The following is a 19741-nucleotide window of genomic DNA, read 5'->3' as shown; positions in this document are numbered from 1 at the left end:
CCACGAGAGTAGAAAAAACCAACCAATGTACAATTATCAAATATACATCCCGGTGCTTCCAAAGAATCCCAGAGCAGCCGGGACTGCTCTCAGTCCAGCTGCTCTCAGTGCAAGTCCATGTGTCCCAAGCACTGGGACAGCCCTGGAATGGTAGGGTGGCCGAGGGTCTGTCCTTCTCCGGGCCGTGCTGGGTCCGAGCTCCCCGGGCTGCTCCGGGCACCACCCGGCTTGTGGGCCACCCCCGCCAGTGCCACCGAGGGTGACCCCTCTGTCCCCACTCTTTGCTGCCGCGCTGTCCCACAGCGTCCTGGGCTCTCCCAGCCCTCCGTGGCCGGTGCCACCCCCGGGCAGAGGGGACAGACCCCCAGCCCCGTGGCCGTGGCTCGTCCCTCCCTGAGCTGCCTCGGTGAAGTTCGGGGGTCTCTCCTACACGGCCGCGGCGTCGGGGCCGGCCAGGCCGAGGTACTCGGGGTTCTCAGCCGTGGGCGTCGTGCCGGGGCCACCCTCAGGGCCCCCACCCTTGGCAGGGTCCTGGTTCCAGTAGTAGGGGTTGTCGAAGGCCTGGCTGAAGGGTCCAGGGGCGGGGGGGCCAGGGGTTGCCAGGTACTCGGGGTTCTCCACGGCGTGGCCAAAGGGCCCTGGGAAGGAGTTCTTGGGGTCCTTGATGAGCCCGTTCTTCCCCTGGTGCCCCTTGGGCTTGTCCGGCGGGGATGGGGGAGCATGGGGCGGATGCTCCCTGGCCTGGTTCACATACTCTGTGGGGTGAGTGACACGTTAGGGACCCCCCAGAGGTCATGGGGCAGGCAGACACCCCCTACCCACCACCTCCCCGAGGGTCTGGCTGCACCCTCCCTACCTGGCATGGTGCTGTGGGGGGCCGGGACAGTGAAGCCCTCAGGCTCCTCTCCATCCTCGGCCACCAGCCCGGTGGGATCCTCGCTGTACCGGGGCAGCGTCCCGGGCTCCCGCCCTGGGGGGCTCTGCAGGGCCACCTTGTCTCCCTCTGGCACCTCTGGGACAGGTCCCTCCGGCCCCTCCGCCAGCCCCTGTGCAGGGAAGGGGAAGGGGGCCAAGCCCTCGCCCTCCTCTACCTTGGCTGGAGACTCCGCCGTGCTCTGGGTGTGGGAGAGGACACAGAGTCAGGCACTTGAGCCCGCCCCAAAGAGCGTCCTGGCCCTTTGCCCCTCACAGACATGGCACGGGGCCATCCCCATGCCTGTGCCAGGACCGGGGGCTCCCTCGCAGCCTTCCCCACGTACCCGCACGGAGGAGATGCGGCTGCGGTAGGTGGTGGAGGTGTCGGCACTGAAGAAGCCGTGGTGAGGCACCAGGTACTCCTCAGCATCCACGAGGTCATCCATGTCCTCCTCATCCAGCAGCGCCCGGTAGAAGGTGCTGTCCATGGAGCTGGGCAGCCCCACCAGGTCATTCTGGGGGGGTTAACACCGGTCAGTGCCAGCCCCAGGGCACTGGAAAGGGGACGGGACCCCTGGGGATCTGCGTACCTGGATGACCACAAAGCGCTGGGGGTCGCGGGCCATGCGGGAGAACTCGGTGACCAGCTCCCGGAACTTGGGCCGGCACTCGGAGTCGATCATCCAGCCTGGAGCAGAGCCGGGCGCCATCAGGGCCGGGAGCGGGGTGACACCACGCCCTGTCCCCTCCCCATCCCCACGTCCCCTCCCCGTACATTTCACCATGATCATGTAGACATCAATGGTGCAGATGGGCGGCTGCGGCAGCCGCTCGCCCTTCTCCAGCAGATCCGGGATCTCCCGGGCAGGGATCCCATCGTACGGCTTTGCCCCAAATGTCATCAGCTCCCACACGGTGACACCTGGAGGGGTGGGCGTGGGGGTGAGCAGTGCACTAGGACCCCACATGTCCCCCGGGGTGGGGACACTGTGACGCACCGTAACTCCAGACGTCGCTCTGGTGCGTGAAGCGCCGGCGGAGGATGGACTCCAGCGCCATCCACTTGATGGGGACCTGGGACAGGGCAGATGGAGAGGTGAGCAGGCTCGGGGATGGCTGTCACCGAGGTGAGGACCACTGTCCCCAAGTCCCCCAGCCCCACCTTGCCACCATCAGCGTGGTACTCGGTCTCATCGATGTCGAGCAGCCGGGCCAGCCCAAAGTCGGTGATCTTGACGTGGTTGGGGCTCTTGACGAGGACGTTGCGAGCAGCCAAGTCACGGTGCACCAGCCTCACCTCCTCCAGGTAACTCATCCCCTGGAGGTGGCACATGTCCAGCTGTCCCTGGCCTCCCCCAGGACCCCCCAGAGCCCCCCAGGTCCCCTGTCCTACCTTGGCAATCTGCACACACCAGTTGAGCAGGTCCTGGGAGCCGATGTGGTCCTTGTTCTCCCGCACGTAGTCCAGCAGGCAGCCATAGGGCATCAGCTGCGTCACCAGCTGCACCGTGGAGGTCAGGCAGATGCCCAGCAGCCGGGACACGTAGGGGCTGCCCACCCCTGCCATCACATAGGCCTCCTGTGGGCAGGAGGGGGGTCAGGGTGGGGGTCAGGGTGGGCAGGGACCGCTGCCAGTCCTGTTCCCCCCAGTGCTATGGCCACACTCACATCCAGGATCTCCTTGTTGGCTTTGGGCGACGTGTTCTCCCGCAAGACCTTGATGGCCACCGGGATCTTCACGCTCTCCCCATCGGGGATCCAGATGCCCTGAGGTGGGGACACGCAGTTAAGGGGTTGCAGAGCAGGGAGGGTCACGTCCCGCTGCGCTGACCCCACCCCTCACCTTGTAGACGGTGCCAAAAGCACCAGAACCCAGAACTTTCACTTTCTTGAGCTCCGTCTCCTTGAGGATCCTCATCTGGGCTTGGTTGGGGAGGGCCCCGCTGGGCGTCAGTGGCTCCACCAGCTGCGGGGCATGGAGGGGTGAGGGGGGCCGGGTTCCTGACCCCTCCCAGCCACTGAGGGTCCATCCCTGCCCCCTGGGAGATCCCCACCTCGGTCTCCTGCAGCAGCCGCCGCATCGTGTGCTTGCGCTCCTGCTGCCGCCGGCGCTTGACGCAGATGACGGTGATGAGGAGCAGGACGATGACCAGCAGGGCTCCCACCACGCCGGCGATGATGGACGTCACCTGGCTGAGGGGCAGGAGGCCATTGGCGGGGGGACCCCCAGCACCCAGTGTGGGGGTGGCACAACACAGCCACGCTCCTACCTTGGCTTCTGGTCCACGGGACATCCGTCCTCATCCCGGATCGTGCACCTGGGGACACAGGGTGTGGCCCCTCGCTGTCAGCAGCCCCCTGCAGCTGCCAGCACCCCCTGGCCACCCCCTTCTCAGCCAGGGACCCCTGACTCACGAGTGGGTGCAGTTGGTGGGGCAGAGCTGGCACACGCCGAATTCGTCTGGGTATTTCCAGACGGGCACGAAGGAGGCGTCGGCCTTGACGCCGCTGGGGCAGCGCCGCACGCACTGCTGGGCGTCCTTGTAGTGGGCACAGGCCACGCACTGGTCCGCATCCTGCAGGAATCGGGGAGGGTTGAGGGACCCAGATGTCTGGGGGCACCCCCCAGCCCACCCAGTGTGTGTCCCCTTCCTCACCGATCCGAAGCAGGTCTCGGTGCCGTTCTGGGGCTGGCACTCGGGGTGGCACGGCAGGCACCGCGTCCCGTTGGCATGTTCCCGGACAGCTCTGCAGGGCGAAGGGGGCAGGGATGGGGTCCCAGCCCCTCCCTGCAGTGTGTGTGGGGGGCTCTGTTTGCCATTCCCGGGGGTCTCCACTCACCCATCCAGGAGGTTGCAGGAGGCCACACACTCCTGGCCACGCAGGAACCGCTCACAGGCCATGCACTGGGTCGGGCCAGGGCCCCAGCAGTGCCCCTGGGCGCAGAGGTGGAAGCAAACCAGTCCCTCGCTCTCTGCAGGGAGCACCAGGGGGTCCATCAGCACCAGGGGGTTTCTCAGCAATAGGAAGAGTCCACCAGCTCCCCCCACCCCCACGGGCCCCGCTCACCGCACTGCTCGGGGGGCTTGTTGTGGGTCTGGAAGAGGCGCTGGCGGGGGTTGCGGAAGATGCTGTGCCAGGGCACCTTCTGGAGGAAGCAGAGCTGGGGGTTGTGGTGGACGAGCACCATCCCACTGCTGATCTCCCGCAGGGCCCGGAGCCCCAGCGCCTGCACCGCCAGGTCCTGCAGCGTCAGCGAGTAGGCGCCGCTGCCGAGACACCCACGGGTGAGTCCCTGTGTCCTCCCCGTGTCCCCCACAACCTCCGTGTCCTCCCCGTGTCCCCCTTGTATCCCTGTGTGTGCCCCCTCATGTCCCTGTGTCCCACCCACGTCCCCCCTGCAACCCCTGCATCCCACCTGTATCCCCTCGTGTCCTGTTGTCCCCCACGTCACCCCCCGTGTCTGCCCACATCCTGCAGTGTCCCCCCATGTCCCCACGTCTCTCTGTGTGTTCCCAAAACCCGCTGCACCCCCCCATGCCCCCGCCATGTCCCCCTGTGCCCCCACATCCCCCCATGCTCCCTCTGCATCCCCGTGTCCTCATGTCACCCCATGTCCCTGTGTTCCTTCTGTGACTCCCAGTGTCCCTCCACATGTCCCCCGTGTCCACCCTGCATCCCTCCATGTCCCCCCATGTCCCCCTGTGCCCCCCCACATTCCCAGCCCTGCTCACTTGTGCAGCACCCGGCCCCGGATCACCCGCAGGTTTTGGAAGACTCCCAGGTCCTTCATGTCGGGTGGCCAGGCTGCGATGTAGAGGAAGCCTGGGGGGAGCTGAGTGTCACCACCCCATGTCCCCCCCAAACCCGGAGCCCCCGATCTCCCCCAGCACCCCCGGCTCTCACCCGTCAGCTCCTCCAGGCTCTCGAAGATCCGCAGCAGTTTGGGGTCCAGGGGTGGGGTGTTGGTGCTGGGGTCCCTGCCAGGGGTAGGAGGGAGGTTAGGGGGGTCCCACTGGGGGTCCTGGTGGGCTTCAGGGAGGGGAATCAGGTGCTCACCCAGCAAAGGTCTCAGGCAGGAAGGCCAGGCTCCCAAAAATCTTGGTGCAGCCAGAGAAGTGCTGGATGTTGGAGGCGTTCACGGCGCGGACGCCCTTCAGGAAATCCACTCCCAGCCCGTAGCACACTGCGGGGACACGGCAGGGCTGGGGCGCTCCACCAGGACCCCCGAGCCCCCCAGAACACTGCCCCTCCGGCCATGGAGGAACCCTCACAGAGCATAGCAGCACCCCCACACAGCCTTGGGGTCCCCAGATCTGCACTGGGGACTGCTCACCTGCACCCCTGGGATCCCCAGGGCACCCCAAGACTTCGGGAGGCTGCTTACCCACACCCTTGGGGTTCCCAGAGTCCCCTCAGTCCCCAGGGGACTGCTCACCCACATCCTTGGGGTACCCAGAGCCACTCTGGAGGGCTGCTCACCTGCACCCCTGAGCTCCCCAGATCTGTCCAGATACTGGGGGGCTGCTCACCCACAACCTTGGGAACCCCATGAGCCCACCAGGACATTGAGGGGCTCCTCACCCACAATCCTGCCCTCTCCAGAGTTGCCCCCTCAGCCCCTGGGGGCTGCTCACCCCCATCCCCAGGGCCCCCAGAGCCCCCCCAAGCCCTGGTGGGGTGTTGCTCACCCTCTGGGCAGGGTTTGCTGCACTTCTCACACTTCTGGACGTTGTTGACCGTGACCTCCTGGCTGTTCTGGGGGCACACGAGGGTGCAGGACCCCACCTCCGTGGCGAGGTAGTTGTCTGGAGGGGGCAGGAGGGGGGGTCAGGGCCACGCTGGCTGCCCCTGGCCCCCCCAGGGATGTCACTCACAGGGACACTGGCTGACACAGCTGGCACCGAAGGTGTAGCGCCCGTCGGGGTTGGGCATCGACTCGAAGGTGTCCGAGTTGTAGACGACGAGCGGGGGGCAGTGCAGCTCGCAGATCCCGCTCCGGTTGAAGTTCAGGCATGCCTGGGGGGGACACATGGATGCTGTGAGACCCCTGCCCCCCCCAGGACCCCCGGGGCCCCCCTCCCGTGCGCACCAGGCAGTCGGAGTGCTTGGGGCCGGTGCAGCCGGCGGCACATTGCTCGTGGCAGCAGTCCGTGGGCTTCGTGCCCTTGCAGCGTGGGCAGCCGTGGCAGATGCTGTTGGTCACTGCAGGGGCACAGAGGGACAGTCTGGGGACAGGGACCCCCATTGATCCCCCTCCTTCAGGCAATGGGGGGGTCCCCAGGCTGAGGGGCTGGAGGGTAGGTGGGTTCCGAGGGCAAAAATCTGTGTAGTGGGGATTCAGGTGCCAAGTGGGGGCAGTGGGACAGGAATCTGGGGGGGCAAGTGGGGGCTTCCAGGGCAGGGATTTGGGGTGTAAGGGGAGGCTCCCAGAGCAGGGATTTTAGGGGATCTTTGGGGCCAGGATTTGGGTGCCATGTAGGGCTCAGTGGAACAGGGATTTGGGGACTAAACAGAAGGTCAGGGTGCTTCTGGGGGCAAGATTTAGGTGGCAAATAGGGGTCAGTGGGGCAGGGATTTGGGGGGGCAAATGGAAAGTCCAGGGAGCGTCTGGGACAGAGATTTGGGTGCCAAGAGGGGATCAGCAGAGCAGGGGCATACAGAGGGAAGGAAAGGGGATCCCAGGGGCTTTGGGGGTCCCTGGGGGGGTCAGAGCCTGTGTGGGCCCCACACTCACACGTCTGGCAGTCCTGTTTCCCCTCGCCCCAGCAGCGCCCCTCAGCACAGAGCGCCCGGCAGTCGGGACCTGCGTGGGGGAAAATGTGAATAGGGGATGCCAGAGGGGCTGGAAACCCCCAGACCCCTCCCTGGTACCACCACAACCCCCCTGGGGCGCTCACAGCTGCGGTTGCGGGTGGTGTCCACGTGGATCTCGCCACGGAACTCATTGTGCCGGTGGAGGATGTCGATCCAGAGGATGGTCTCCTGGAAGCAGAGCTCGGGGTTCCTCTCGATGCGCACCCCTCCCTTCAGGATCTCTGTGGGGGGAACAGGTAGGGGGGTCAGCATGAGGACAGGGGATCCTGCAGCCCCGTGGGGACTCCCAGTCCTTGGTAGGGACCTGCCACTCCATGGGAGCACCCAGTCCTGGGTGGGGACCTGCCATGGGGATACCCAGACCTGGACAGGGACCTGCCATCCCGTGGGACCACCGAGCAGCTCCCAACTGCAGCAGCAGCGACCCACACCCCCGATCACCCGTGCTGGCCCCAGGTCGGGGCTTCCCCACCTGTGAGGTGCCTCATGCCGAGCTGGCGCAGCCCCGGCGCCCCGGCGGAGCCGGCGTTGCCCATCACGGCCAGGGCGTAGCGGTCCTGGAAGAGCTGCGTGCCGCGGATGATGCGCAGGCTCTGCAGCTCCAGCCCGCTCACGCTGTTCTCCGCGATCAGCACGTACCCCTGCACCTCCTTGATGTCCTGGGATGGGGGAACAAGGGTGAGGAGCCGGCCGACCCCCGTCCTTCCCCCCCTTCCGCGTGTTTTCCCTCTGCGCACCTTGAGGAAGGCGGTGTCGGCGTCGGCGGGCAGGTAGGTGAGCTCCAGGTTGCCCTGGACCACCTGGCAGCCCTGGTAGAGGTGCCGCAGGGTCTCGTAGTGGCTCTCGGGGCTGGAGGGACGCAGCAGCTTCATGTCGGTGCCGGTGCAGACTGCGGGGACAGCGAGGGCTCAGCGGGTCCACGACCCCTCCTCTCCCCCGCGGGACACCGAACTCCGGCCCCCGCAGGAAACGCCGCGGATCCGGCGGCCGCCGTTTATCTCCGGGGCTGCTCCCGACAGCTTCCGATGGGTTTCCTGGATCGTGGCTTCCCTGGCTCCCACCCCGGCACGCGGCAAAGCTGTCCCGCTCTGGCACCGGGCCCCGCTCGAGGGACAGCGGGGACCGGCGTCGCCCCGTGCCCGCGGTGGGCGTCGGGGACTGCTGGGGCTGGGTTGGGACCCCCAGAGCCGCGGGGCCGGAACGGGGGCCGCGGGCAGGAATGCGCTGCCCACGCCGCCGGGGCGGCCGCGCCGAGACAAGATCCGATTGTTGAGCGGCGACGGCTGCGGGGCCCGGCCGGCCCCATTGTGGCGGGCTGCTGGCCGGGCGAGTATCCCCGCGGCATCCAGGCGGGGTGGGGGGCGCGGGAGCCCGCCCTGGGTGCCAGGCCCCGGGCGGGTGAGTCACGGGCGCGGGTGGCACAGGGCCCCGGCCGCCCGCTCCCGGCTGGAACCGCCTTTTCAGGTCGGGCGTGTTTGGGGAGCAGCGGTGACGCAGGGCTGGCGGGCACGGCCCAGCCCCGGCGCGCCCGCGGCCCCCGGCGCCCCAACAGCTCGCCGGGGAGAGCCCCCACGCCAGACCCCAGCCCCGCTCCGACACCGGCCCCGGCGCTGACCCTGCCGCCACCGCAGCGTCGTTCCCAGAGCCACCAGCCCTGGGCCACTGCCATGCCAGCACGGGGCAGGGGGGCACACGGGGGTCAGGCAGGGTTCGGTGTGCCGGTCCCCGGCTGCTCTGCGGCTGAGTGACAGCCGCCGGTGCTGGGCAGCTGCTGGCGCGGCCCCGTGTCCAGGGGACCCGGCTGGCACCCGCCTCCCCCACCTGCTCCGAGGCCTCTGAGCCGGGGAAAATATGGCCAGGAAGGAGGAAGCCCCTCGAATTTGGGGTGCAGCTCTCTCCCAGCCCACCGGCTGTGTGACAGAGGGGACCCCAGGAGCGAACGTGCTGTTGGGCGGCCAAAGCTCAAGGTCTGTGCCCACACCTGCTGTGGCACAGGCACGGGGTGCTGTGGCTTCCCCGGGGCAAAGGGCAGGTGGGACAAGCGAGCAGCAGCAGCACCAGCTCCTGGTGGGATCCCGGCTCCGTGCCCTGGGATTTGGCTCTGCCTGCTCCCCCAGGTCCATAGCTGGGCACCGGCAAGGGCAGCGAGTGATCCATCCTGCCTGGCTCACTCCGGCAGGCAGTGCCACCATGGGGCACCTCGGCTGCCCACGGGTGTCCAGCAAAGCCCATCGGCCACGTGCCCACAAGGCTGCCCTGAGCCGGGGCTGCTGGACACGAATCCGGCCCCAGGGATGGGGGGACACCGGGGTGTCCCTAACCAGGAGCTCGCCCCACACAGACCCTCCAAGTAGAGCGAGCTGCGGGGTGCCAGGAGTGGAGGCCACCTGGTGTATCCCCACGTCCCCGTCCCACCACCCCACACCGGCTCAGTCCCACCGGGCTTTCACCTTCCAAAGCCCCGGTGCTGGAGCTACCCCCAGACAGGGAGGCAGCGAGGTCCAACTTTTGGGGCTGCTGGTGCCCACTTTGGAGCCACCAGCGCCGTCCCCTGCTGGCCCCGTTCCTGCCATCCCCGCCGCGGTGCCTGGCCGAGGCCCGGGGGCTGTCGGGCCGGGCTCCCCGCTCCCCCCGGGGCTGGGCTGGGTGCGGCACGTCGAGAATGTGGATGGGAGCGACGGGGACGCACCCACCCACCCACCCAGCCGCTCCGTGGGGCACCGCGCCTGCCCCGCGCCCCGAAGCCTCCCGGTGCCCCCGGGGAGGGAACCCCCACAGGCTGGGGTCCCCCCGTCTGCGCTTCTCCCGGCGGTACCGGAGCCCCGGGACCGGCTGCAGAGGGGGGGGGTCCCCGCTCCGGGCTGCACTGGAGCCCCTAAATTCCTCCCGGGACAACGGCAGCGGGGTCGTCCCGCTCGGGGGGGGCCAGGGCGCAGCGAGCAGGGCCTCCTCCTCGGCCCCAGCGCCTCCCAGTACAGACCAGTTCGGCCCGCAGTCCTGGCGGGCAGTCGCGGCGCGGGGACAGCGGGGTCGCGCTGCCCGTGGCGGGGAGAACCGGGGGCACCGAGGGGGCAGCGGGGGGACTGGGGAAGGACCGGGGGAGGCGGTCCCGTCGCTTCCAACTGAGCAGCCCCAGGCACACCGGACCCCGCGGCCCGGTGGCTCCCGACCCACTCCCAGAGCTGCCCGGTCCCAGCCCCGGTGCCCCACTCGTTCCCAGCTTGGGGCCCCCTCGGTCCCCTCCCGCTGCCCCCTCGGTCCCCCCCACGGTACCCCCTCGGTCCCCTCCCGGTTCTCCACTCGGTCCCACCCCCGATGTCCCCCCCCCGGTGCCCTCTCGGTCACGCCCCCCGTGTCCCCCCCTCCCTTTCCCGGTTCCCCCTCTCGGTGCCCCCCCTGGTCCCGGTCGGTCCCGTGCAAAACTTTGCACGAAGTCGCGGCGCGGGGGACGCTCCCGCAGCCCGGGGTCCCCCCGATTCCCGGTGTCCCCGGTGGGACCCACCTTCAGCGGCGGCGGGGGGGCAGAGGGCGGCGAGCAGCAGCAGCCCGGCGCCGAGGCAGCCCCCGGCCGCGATCATGGTGCTCAGCGCGGGCCGCGGCCCATGGCCCCGCCGCCGCTCCGGGAAAGTTTGCGGAGCCGGAGCCGCCGCCTCCCGCCGCTCCCGGGCTCCGCCTCGCGATCCCGATCCCGGTCCCGGCCCCGGGCGAGGGCGCGCCGCGCGCTCCCGCCGCCCCCGCGCGCTCCCGCCGGCCCGGACCAGGACAGACCCCCTCCACCCCACCCCCCCGTCCATCCTCCCGGAGCACCGGGGACTCTCCGCTCCGGATGCCCCCGTGTCCATCCCCCCGCAAGAGCACCGGCACCTCCCGCCCCGGACTCCCCTTCCCTCTTCGCGTCCTCCGTAGCACCGGGATCAGCACCGTCCATCCCCCGGGAGCACCGGGAACCCCACGATCCCCCGGACCAGCGGGTGCCCCCCGCCCACTCCCCGGGAGCACTGGGGACCCCCTGGCTCCGATCCCACTTTCCGTCCCCTCGGAGCACCGGGGACCCCCCACCCCGGACCCCCGCTCCAATCCATCCCCCCACAGCACCGCGGACTGGGGACCTCCCATCCCGGAGTCCCCGTTGCCATTCCCTGGGGAGCACCTGGGACTTCCCAGCCCCAGAGCTCTCCTGTCCCTGGGTCCTGCTGCGATCCTGGGGGGCGGGGGTCGCCTGAATGGCAGGGGGGAAGGGGGAGGTCACGCCCTCCATCCCTGTCCCCTCACCTGCTCAGCTGGGGCTGTGACTGTCACCCGTGTGAGGGTGAGGGGACAGTAATGCCATTCGTGGGTCTGGGGGGAACAGTCCCGGGGTGAGGGGACAGACCTGGCATCCAGGGATGGTGCAGGGGGTTGCGGACAGTCCTGGGGGTTGGGGACAGTCCTGGGTGATGGGGACAGGCCAGCAGCATCTAATGGGTCCCCGATGAGGTGACCCAGAGCTGGCACCTGTCCCCGACCTGTTCCACCTTCACCTGCTGCCCTGGGCACACAGAGGGAATTGGGACGTGGGGTCCTCCACGGGGGGGAACCTCATCCCAACCCCTCGGCCGGGCAGAGCGAGGCATCGCACCAGGAGCAGCGGGATGGGGGGCCGGGACGTGAACCCTGCACAGGGCAGGCTCTGCCCCCCATGTCCCCTCGGGTCACCCCAGCCCGTGCTCCCACGTGTGCCACCGAGGCTGCCACGAGGGAGGAGCCCCCAGAGAGGGGGACTCTCGGTGTTGGGGTCCCGCCTGCCACGGGGGGAGGAATGGCGATCCAGCACATCACTGTCACCTCAGGCCAGGCCGCCATGGGCACTTCATCCCACGGCCGCTGCCGGGGGTCCCGCATGGCCGGGACCACTCAGTTCCTCAGGCCGCGCTGCCCCCGGGCCCTGAACTGACCCCGAGCCACGCATGAAACCGGGGGGTCCCTGCAGGCCTCGGAATCCCCGGCCCCCATGGGGGATATATCCCATGAGCCTCTGCAGGGCGTGCACAGGGGGATATATCCCATGAGCCTCTGCAGGGCGTGCACGGGGGATATATCCCATGAGCCTCTGCAGGGCATGTACGGGGGGATATATCCCATGAGCCTCTGCAGGGCATGTACGGGGGGATATATCCCATGAGCCTCTGCAGAGCGTACACGGGGGGATATATCCCATGAGCCTCTGCAGAGCGTGCACGGGGGGATATATCCCATGAGCCTCTGCAGAGCGTGCACGGGGGGATATATCCCATGATTCTCCCGCTCGGGGGCCTGTATCCCATCACCTTCCGCGGCCGGCGGGGGCGGTATATCCCATAGTGCCCCGCGCCAGCCCCATCTCCGGGGCGGGCCGGAAGCGGCCGGGCCGGGCGGCGATGGCGGCGCGGGCCGCGCTGCTGCTGCTTCTCATGGCGGCGGCGGCGCCGGGCCCGGCCCGGGGCTCGCAGGGGGACCGGGAACCGCTGTACCGGGAGTGCCTGAGCCGCTGCGAGCGGCAGAACTGCTCGGGGGCGGCGCTGCGGAACTTCCGCGCCCGGCAGCCGCTCTACATGGGCCTGACAGGTACCGCCCCCGCGCGCCCATTGGCTGGTGGGCACAGAGACCACGCCCCCCCCGGAGAGGCCCCGCCCCTTTGAGCCACGCCCCCTCCGGGCGGGGGCACTGGGAGCGAACTGGGGCCGGACTGGGAGGTGCTGGGCGGCCCTGGGCTGGCCCGAGGCTCTTGGGCCATACTGCGGCTGGACTGGGAAGCCCTGGGTCACGCTGTGGGGTCACTGGACCGTGCCGCTTCTATACTGGCGGCTACTGAGCCGTGCTGGGGTTGTGTTAAGGGTCACTTGGCTATACACTGGGTTATGCTGGTGGCTACTGGGCTCTTCCTGGTCCATGCTGGGCGGTGTGGTGGGGATACTGGGCCATACTGGGGGCGGGTCATGGAGCCATACTGCGGGGACGCTGGACTTCGCTGTGGGAGGTGCTGGGCCAGTTTGGGCATCACTGAACTCTCTGTGAGGACACTGGGCCATACTGGGAGCAACTGGACCGTGCTACTGGTCACCATGGGGACAGCTGGGTGTCCTCCCAGATCGTTCCGTGGTGCCCAGTGAGGTGTCGGGGGGTGTCTCTGGTGCCACGGGGTGAACCCCACCCGCTCCCCCTACCCCGAGCCAGGCCCTGGCACTCCCATCGCCCACTGGTGCATACTGGGAGGCGCTGGTGTGTCCCGCAGGCTGGACGTGCCGGGATGAGTGCAAGTACGAGTGCATGTGGCTGACGGTGCGGCTGTACCAGCAGGGCGGCCACCGCGTGCCCCAGTTCCATGGAAAGGTGAGCGGTGGTCCTGGGGGGGGAAGCGGGGGAAGTCGGGGTCCCCCCGTGCCCGCTGACGCCCCCGTCCCCTCCCAGTGGCCCTTCTCCCGGTTCCTGTTTTTCCAGGAGCCGGCCTCCGCCTTCGCCTCCTTCCTCAACGGCCTGGCCAGCCTGGTCATGCTGCTGCGCTACCGGGCGGCCGTGCCCCCCGCCGCCCCCACCTACCCCACCTGCGTCGCCTTCGCCTGGGTGAGCCCTTCCCCGTCTTTTCCCCCGTCTTTTTCCCCATCATCTTTTCTCTCCCTTTCCCCATCCTTTCCCCCTTTTTCTCCTCCTTTCTCTTCCTTTTCCCCTTTCCTTTTCCCCTTTCCTTTTCCCCTTTCCTTTTCCCCTTTCCTTTTCCCCTTTCCTTTTCCCCTTTCCTTTTCCCCTTTCCTTTTCCCCTTTCCTTTTCCCCTTTCCTTTTCCCCTTTCCTTTTCCCCTTTCCTTTTCCCCTTTCCTTTTCCCCTTTCCTTTTCCCCTTTCCTTTTCCCCTTTCCTTTTCCCCTTTCCTTTTCCCCTTTCCTTTTCCCCTTTCCTTTTCCCCTTTCCTTTCCTTACCTGTCTCCTTCGCTTTTTTCCCTTTCCCTTCCCCTTTCTTTTCCTTCCCCTTCCCTTTTTCCCCTTCCCTTTTTCCCCTTCCCTTTTTCCCCTTCCCCTTCCCTTTTTCCCCCCATTCTCCTTCCCTTCCCCCCCACCCCTTCCCCCACATCTTCCCCATAACCACCTGATCCCACCCAGCTCCAGCTGCTCCACCTCCCCATCCCTTACCCAGGGCCCTCATCCCCCAAAATGAGGTTGGGGGGGGGTGAGCTCTGACCCACTGGGGACCCTGACCCTCATCCCCCCACCTCCCCAAATCCCAAATTTCCCCCTTTCCCAGGTCTCCTTAAACGCCTGGTTCTGGTCCACCGTTTTCCACACGAGGGACACGGCGCTGACGGAGGTGAGGGAGCGGCACCCCTGGAGTGTCCCCAAGCCCCCTGGGGTCCTGTTCCGGCCCCGCTTGGGGGGTTCCAGACCCCTTCCACTTCCCACGCTGCCAGCATGGCTCAGCCATCCCAAATCCCACAGAAACTGGATTATTTCTGTGCTTCGGCCGTCGTCCTGCACTCCGTGTACCTGTGCTGTGTCAGGTGAGCACCAGGGCTGGACTGGGGGGCACTGGGCATGGTCTGGGAGGCACTGGGGACAGACTGGGAGGCACTGAGCTGTCCCAAGGCTTGGCTGGAGGCTGCAGGGCCGCACTGGGACCAGACTAGGAGGCACTGGGGCCAGCTATAGCTAGACTGGGGAGTGCAGGGCTGTACTGGGAGGCACTGGGTTGTGCTGAGAAGGGTCACTGGACCTTGCCACTTCTGTACTGGCAGCCACTGGGCCATGCTGGTTCTGTCCTGAGGGCCACTGGGCTGTGCTGGGGCTGCATTAGGGGTCAGTTGGGCTACACTGGTGACGCTGGGCCATGCTGGTGGCTATTGGGCTATTCTTGGTCCATACTGGAGGATGCTGGGCCACGTTGGGGGCCACTGGGCTGCACTGGAGGCTACTGGGCTGTACTGGGGAAGGTGCTGGCTTCTCTTGGGCCAGTTTGGGTATCACTGAAGTACCCGGGAGGACCCTGGGCCATACTGGGAGGACCCTGAGCCATACTGGGAGGACCTGGCCATCCCCCCCTTCTCCGCAGGACACTGGGGCTGCAGCGCCCGGCCTTAATCAGCATCTTCAGGGCCTTCCTCCTGCTCTTCCTCGCTGGCCACATCTCTTACCTGAGCCTCGTGCGCTTTGACTACGGCTACAACCTGGTGGCCAACGCTGCTGCTGGTGAGCTGGGAGGCACTGGGATGGACTGGGAGGCACTGGAGCTGCACTGGGAGCTACTGGGAGCCAGCTGCATCCAGGCTGGGGAGTGCTGGGCTGTACTGGGAGCCACTGGGCTGTGCTGGGGCTATGTTAGGGGTCAGTCCATGCCCTCCCCATCCCTGAGCCCCCATTTGCCCAGGAATGCTGACCAGGGGTTTGAGCACCCCCCTGTCCTCGATACCCCCCCCTGTTTTCCCAGCAATTCCTACAGGGGTTTGGTTGCCCTGCGGGCACCCCTGACTCCCCTGGGGGGTTTTCCCAGGAATGCTGACGGTGGCGTGGTGGCTGCGGTGGTGCCTGCGGCAGGGCCGGCGCCTCCCGCACGTGTGGAAATGCGCGGCCGCGGTGCTGCTGCTCCAGGCGCTGGCGCTGCTCGAGCTCCTCGACTTCCCGCCCCTGCTCTGGGTGCTGGACGCCCACGCGCTCTGGCACATCGGGACCATCCCCCTCAACGTGCTCTTCTACAGGTCGGTGACCCCTCCCCAGGACCCCCTCCTCGATTAAAATAGGGGCGAGGGGCTCCCTGTATGCCCCATGGGGGCTCAGGGGTGCAGCGCTTCTGTGTCCTGGGGGTGCTGGGAGGGGAGCGGGGTGTTGGGGATGCCACTCTTGAAATTTGGGTGCTGGGGGTCCCCCTCGATTTTCCATGGGGTGCTGGAAACCCTGCGGGGGTGCTGGGAGCCCCCTCTTGAAATTGGGGTGCTCAGGGCACCCTTTGATCCATGGGGTGCTGGCAGTGTCACCCTTAAAATCGAAGGTGCCGGGGATCCCGTTCTTGTCCAGAGGGTGCTGGGTACCCCCATGTTGAAATTCGGGTGCTCGGGGTCCCCCTCTGTTTTTTATGGGGTGCTGGGAGTGTCACCCTTGAAACTGAGGTGCTGGGGACCCCGGTTGGGGTGCTGGGTGCCCCTCTCTTGCCCATGGCATGCACAGACCCCCCTTTTTAAGTCAGGGTGCTGAGGGCCCCCTTCTTGCCCAGGGGGTGCTGGAGGGATCCCTCTGCTGCTCCCCCCGTGAGCCCCGGGGTTGCTGTACTCAGTGTTGGGTTCAGGGCTCCCCCAATCCCAGCATAGGCAGCTGAGGGGGGCTGTGGCTGCGAGCCTCCACCTGAGCCCCCCCTTTTTTCCCCCAGTTTCCTGATGGACGACAGCCTCTACCTCCTGAAGGCCAACTCCGACCTCTTCAAAGTGGACTAGAGCTGCCGGGGGGGGAGCGAAGCCCCTCGTGCCCCCCCAGGGCCCTGCCGTGCCCTGTGCCAAGTGACCCCCTGGCCCCCCCTGGCCACAGCCTCCTGCCCCCCCCCGGTTGCCTTCTGAGGTTTGTTTCTCTCCCCAAACCCCCCGTCCCTGTGCCCCCCATCTCCCCAACGGGGTGGGAACCCCCCACTGCTGGGCACAGAGGGGTCAAGGCCAGCTGAGACCCCCCCCAAACCCTCCCCGTGCTGAGCTGGGGACCCCCACGAGGTGACAGTGGTTGCTGGGGCTCGCGGTGTGGGGGACACGTGGGTGATTGGGGGGGGGGTCTGTGTGCATGGGGGGCCGTGCTGGCTGGCTCTGGCAGGGGTGGGGGGTGTTGTGTGGGTGCCTTGGGGCTGGGTGTGCCCCCTCCTGGCCCAGAGGGGCTGTGCCCCCCCATTCTCCCTCCCCGGGTGTGAATAAAGCTGAGTTTAATCTGTGCCGTGCTGGGTTCTTGTCCCCTCCCCGTGTCCCCTCCCTGCTCCAAGGGCACCCTGTGCCCCCCCGCCATACCCAGTCCCTCAGTGTACCCCATTTCCCTTTACTGTCACCCCACAGTGGACCCCATACCCACTGTCCTGCACCCCATTTCCCACCCTGCTTTCAGCCTGTGCCCCCACACTCTGTGGCCCAGCACCCCCCTCCGTGTACCCCATATCCCCCCATCCTGAACCCCCCTACTCACCGCATACCCACCATCCTGCACCCCATTTCCCACCCTGCTTTCACCCTCTGTGTCCCACCCCGTGCCCCAAACCCCTCAGTATTCCCCAACCCCTCAGCATACCCCATATCCCCCATCTTCCACCTCCCACCCACCCCATACCTGCCCTGTCCTGTACCCCTTTCCCACCCTGTTCTTGCCCTCTGCCCCCCCCATTTGTGCCCCCTGTCCCCCCCACTGTGAACCCACCCACCCATCACATCCTCACCCTGCTCTCACCCCATTCCCCCATCCATATGCTGCATTTCCCCCCCACCCAAGGGTCCCTGACCCCCCCAGATCTCCACGCGCCCCCTCCCCACACCCCTCAGCACCTCCATCCTCTGCCACAACCTCAACCTTTATTGTCACCATGCCCACAACCAGACAGGGAGTTGCGGGGGGAGCTTCCAGTCCACCCCACCCAACCTTTAGGCTGCCGGGCGAGCTGGGATTTCCCGGCATTTCCCGGGGATTCCCCTCAGGCTTCCAGCGGTTTCTGCGCGTGGGCGAAGAACACCCCGTCCACGTCGTCCACGCCGGTGCGGAGCGCGGGGGGCATCGCGTAGCTCCGCAGCTCCCGCAGCGCGAAGCCGGCGGCCGCCAGCGCCTCCCGCACGTCCGATTCCTGCAGCGGCACCACGGGCAGGCGAGCGGGGCCCGCCAGGTAGAAGGACTCGCCCAGGGCTCCCAGCAGCAGCGCGTGGCCCCCCGGGCGCAGCAGGTTGCCCACGTGGGCCAGCGCCCGCACGAAGGCGGCGCGGTCGGGGCTCACGGCCTCCAGGCAGAAGGCGGAGAGCAGCGCGTCGGCCGGGGGGTGCAGCGGAGCCCCCAGCGGCTCCGGGCGGTGCACGTCGATGGGCAGGATCCGCCGGAGCCGCTGGCGGAGACGCCGCTCCTTGTCCTGCCACGGCTCCCTGAGGGGCGGGGGGAACAGGGGAAAGGGGAGGTGGGCAGTGGGATGGGGCCCTGGGGGGGGTGTGGGGAGGGGATTGGCCCGGCAAACGCAGGGATGTGGGGATGGGATCAGTCCAGCACACAGAGGGATGTGGGGATGGGATCAGTCCGGCATCCAGAGGGTTATGGGGATGGGATCAACCTGGCACTCACGGGGATGTGGGAATGGGATCGATCCAGCACACAGAGGGATGTGAGGATGGAATTGTGCAGGGATGTGGGGAAGGATTGTGCGGAGAAGTAGGGATTGGGTGAGGATTGCTTCAGGGCACACAGGGATGTGGGGGTGGGATCAGTCCAGCACACACAGGGATATGGGGATAGGATCCTGAAGGGGTTTGGGATGGGATGCTGATTCCAGAACCTAAAGGGACCCAGGAACAGGATCCCACCGGGGCAAACCCAACATGCACAGGGACAAAGGGACAGAATCCCCTGGGGATCAGCCGAGCATCTGCAGGGATTTGGGGATGGGATGCAGAAAGGATTGTCCCAAGATCCACACGGACACGGGAGCAGGATCAGCTGGGCGCCCACAAGGACATGGGGACAGGCTCCTATGGGGATCAGCCCTTCACCCACAGGGATAGAGACAGGATTCCATGGATATGTGAGGCTGGGATCCTGCAGGGATCACCCAAGCATCTGCAGGGACATGGGGCTGTGAACCCATGGGACTTGGGGACAGTCTGTAAGGATGTGGGGCCATGATGCCATGGGATTTTAGTGACATGTTCCTCCAGGGATCACCTCAGCATCTGCGGGAAAATGTGACTGTGATCCCATGGGATTCGGGGACGTGGTTCTACAGGGATAAGCCCAGGATCTGGGGGGACCTGGAACTGTGATCCTGCAGATATTGGGGACACAATCCAGCAGAGACCACCCCAGCACCACCCTCCTCCTGGGGTCCCGCGCCCCCCCCCCATACCCCCTTTGGCCCCCTACCCGCGGCCCTCGATCTTGCAGACATGCTGGATGAAGGGTCTCCAGTCGAAGGCTCCGGGTTCGCCCCGCGCCCACCGGCCCAGCTCCTCCCGGTTCACCGCCAGGTAATCGGTGGCCACGATCTCCTCGAAGTGGTCGCAGGCGCTCAGCAGTTGGTAGATGGTGGGGCCCGAGCCCACATCGATCAACGTCTGCCCCCGGATCTCACCTGGGAGGGGAACAGGACATGTGGGGGGGGTCCCCACACTGGTCGAGAGACCGGGAAAACCAGGGAGGGCGAGAGGAGCTGCCCCCAGGTGCCGCGGATGCTCCGTGCCTCAGTTTCCCCACCCCACTGCGAAGTTTGGGGCGGGGTCCCCGCCGCTCTCCCCTCACCGCTGGCGAAGGTCTCGGCCAGGCATCGCAGCTTCCAGGGCACCACGAACTCCTCGGAGGAGAAGTCGGCGCGGGGCGGGAGGTAATTGTTGCGCAGGTACGCGCGGGGGTCGAAGTGCTCGTAGCCCTCGCGGAGCGCGGCCGGGCTGCTCATGGCGAGGGGCTGCGGCTCCGGCTCCGCCGCCGCCTTTTATCCCTGCCCGGCCCGGGGGGGCCGCGGGGAGCCGCGACGGCCCCATCCATCCACCCCACATCCCTCCATCCATCATCCATCCCGCCTAACCCGGTTAGCGCCAGCGCCCCGGGGCCGCGGCCGGATCCATCCCGGAGCTGATAACGGCTCCGCCGCCCTTCCCGGGCTGTGGGGATCCAGGAATCCTGTCCCCGTGCCTGGGAGGTTTTGTCCTCCCCACCCCGAGATGTGGCTGTGACCCCTCTGTGCTGCTCCAGCGCTGTGGCTCCTCGTGAATGTCCCATGGGATGGGGATGAGGATAAAGAGGGATTGGGGTGGGGGCAAAAGTGGGATGGGGATGGGAAAGGACAGGAATGGTGTGGGATGG

General features: G+C 67.3%; 3 protein-coding genes across 5 annotated transcripts; 1 reads left to right on the top strand and 2 right to left on the bottom strand.

Moving 5' to 3' along the window:
- Positions 1–9: 9 nt before the first annotated feature.
- Positions 10–10384, bottom strand: ERBB2 (erb-b2 receptor tyrosine kinase 2). 2 transcript variants are annotated; one of them, XM_032134178.1, is made up of 27 exons: positions 10235–10384; positions 7470–7621; positions 7205–7391; positions 6816–6953; positions 6653–6721; positions 6008–6120; positions 5793–5934; positions 5607–5723; positions 4975–5101; positions 4822–4895; positions 4650–4740; positions 3985–4184; positions 3757–3889; positions 3573–3663; positions 3331–3491; positions 3186–3233; positions 2970–3108; positions 2759–2881; positions 2584–2682; positions 2309–2494; positions 2078–2233; positions 1914–1989; positions 1691–1837; positions 1506–1603; positions 1260–1430; positions 857–1115; positions 10–755 (listed from the first exon to the last, which is right to left on the bottom strand). In XM_032134178.1, exons 1-27 carry the CDS (start codon positions 10308–10310, stop codon positions 427–429), a joined length of 3702 nt encoding a protein of 1233 aa, XP_031990069.1. In that variant the 5' UTR covers positions 10311–10384; the 3' UTR covers positions 10–426. The 2 variants fall into 2 exon arrangements, with proteins under 2 accessions (XP_031990069.1, XP_031990070.1); XM_032134179.1 differs by lacking the exon at positions 10235–10384 and adding an exon at positions 9183–9397.
- Positions 10385–12102: 1718 nt separating this feature from the next.
- Positions 12103–16637, top strand: PGAP3 (post-GPI attachment to proteins phospholipase 3). Of its 2 annotated transcripts, XM_032134262.1 has the most exons (8): positions 12106–12315; positions 12983–13080; positions 13159–13311; positions 13986–14048; positions 14177–14238; positions 14787–14923; positions 15225–15429; positions 16095–16637. In XM_032134262.1, exons 1-8 carry the CDS (start codon positions 12129–12131, stop codon positions 16156–16158), a joined length of 969 nt encoding a protein of 322 aa, XP_031990153.1. In that variant the 5' UTR covers positions 12106–12128; the 3' UTR covers positions 16159–16637. The 2 variants fall into 2 exon arrangements, with proteins under 2 accessions (XP_031990154.1, XP_031990153.1); XM_032134263.1 differs by lacking the exons at positions 15225–15429; positions 16095–16637 and adding an exon at positions 15102–15216 and having other exon boundaries at positions 12103–12315.
- A 608-nt stretch (positions 16638–17245) lies between these two features.
- PNMT (phenylethanolamine N-methyltransferase) lies at positions 17246–19693 on the bottom strand. Its single transcript, XM_032134256.1, is given in 4 exon segments — positions 17246–17817; positions 18806–19013; positions 19181–19360; positions 19363–19693. Coding segments are annotated over 4 exon segments (1119 nt in total). The 5' UTR covers positions 19658–19693; the 3' UTR covers positions 17246–17381.
- Positions 19694–19741: the final 48 nt, after the last annotated feature.

The sequence above is a fragment of the Corvus moneduloides genome, chromosome 26, assembly GCF_009650955.1.
Source record: "Corvus moneduloides isolate bCorMon1 chromosome 26, bCorMon1.pri, whole genome shotgun sequence".
Classification (NCBI taxonomy): domain Eukaryota; kingdom Metazoa; phylum Chordata; class Aves; order Passeriformes; family Corvidae; genus Corvus; species Corvus moneduloides.
This window is presented reverse-complemented; position numbering and strand designations above follow the sequence as displayed.

What these genes read in the sequence shown, in the direction of transcription:
- ERBB2 (XM_032134178.1), bottom strand. Translation starts at nt 10,310, where the DNA reads ATGATCGCGGCCGGGGGCTGCCTCGGCGCCGGGCTGCTGCTGCTCGCC. An exon ending in GAAACAGGACTGCCAGACGT is followed by an intron (nt 6,121 to 6,652) that starts GTGAGTGTGGGG and finishes GTGCCCCTGCAG; the next exon opens with TGACCAACAGCATCTGCCAC. An exon ending in CCAAGCACTCCGACTGCCTG is followed by an intron (nt 5,935 to 6,007) that starts GTGCGCACGGGA and finishes TGTCCCCCCCAG; the next exon opens with GCATGCCTGAACTTCAACCG.
- PGAP3 (XM_032134262.1), top strand. Translation starts at nt 12,129, where the DNA reads ATGGCGGCGCGGGCCGCGCTGCTGCTGCTTCTCATGGCGGCGGCGGCG. An exon ending in GCTCTACATGGGCCTGACAG is followed by an intron (nt 12,316 to 12,982) that starts GTACCGCCCCCG and finishes TGTGTCCCGCAG; the next exon opens with GCTGGACGTGCCGGGATGAG. An exon ending in GGGACACGGCGCTGACGGAG is followed by an intron (nt 14,049 to 14,176) that starts GTGAGGGAGCGG and finishes CAAATCCCACAG; the next exon opens with AAACTGGATTATTTCTGTGC.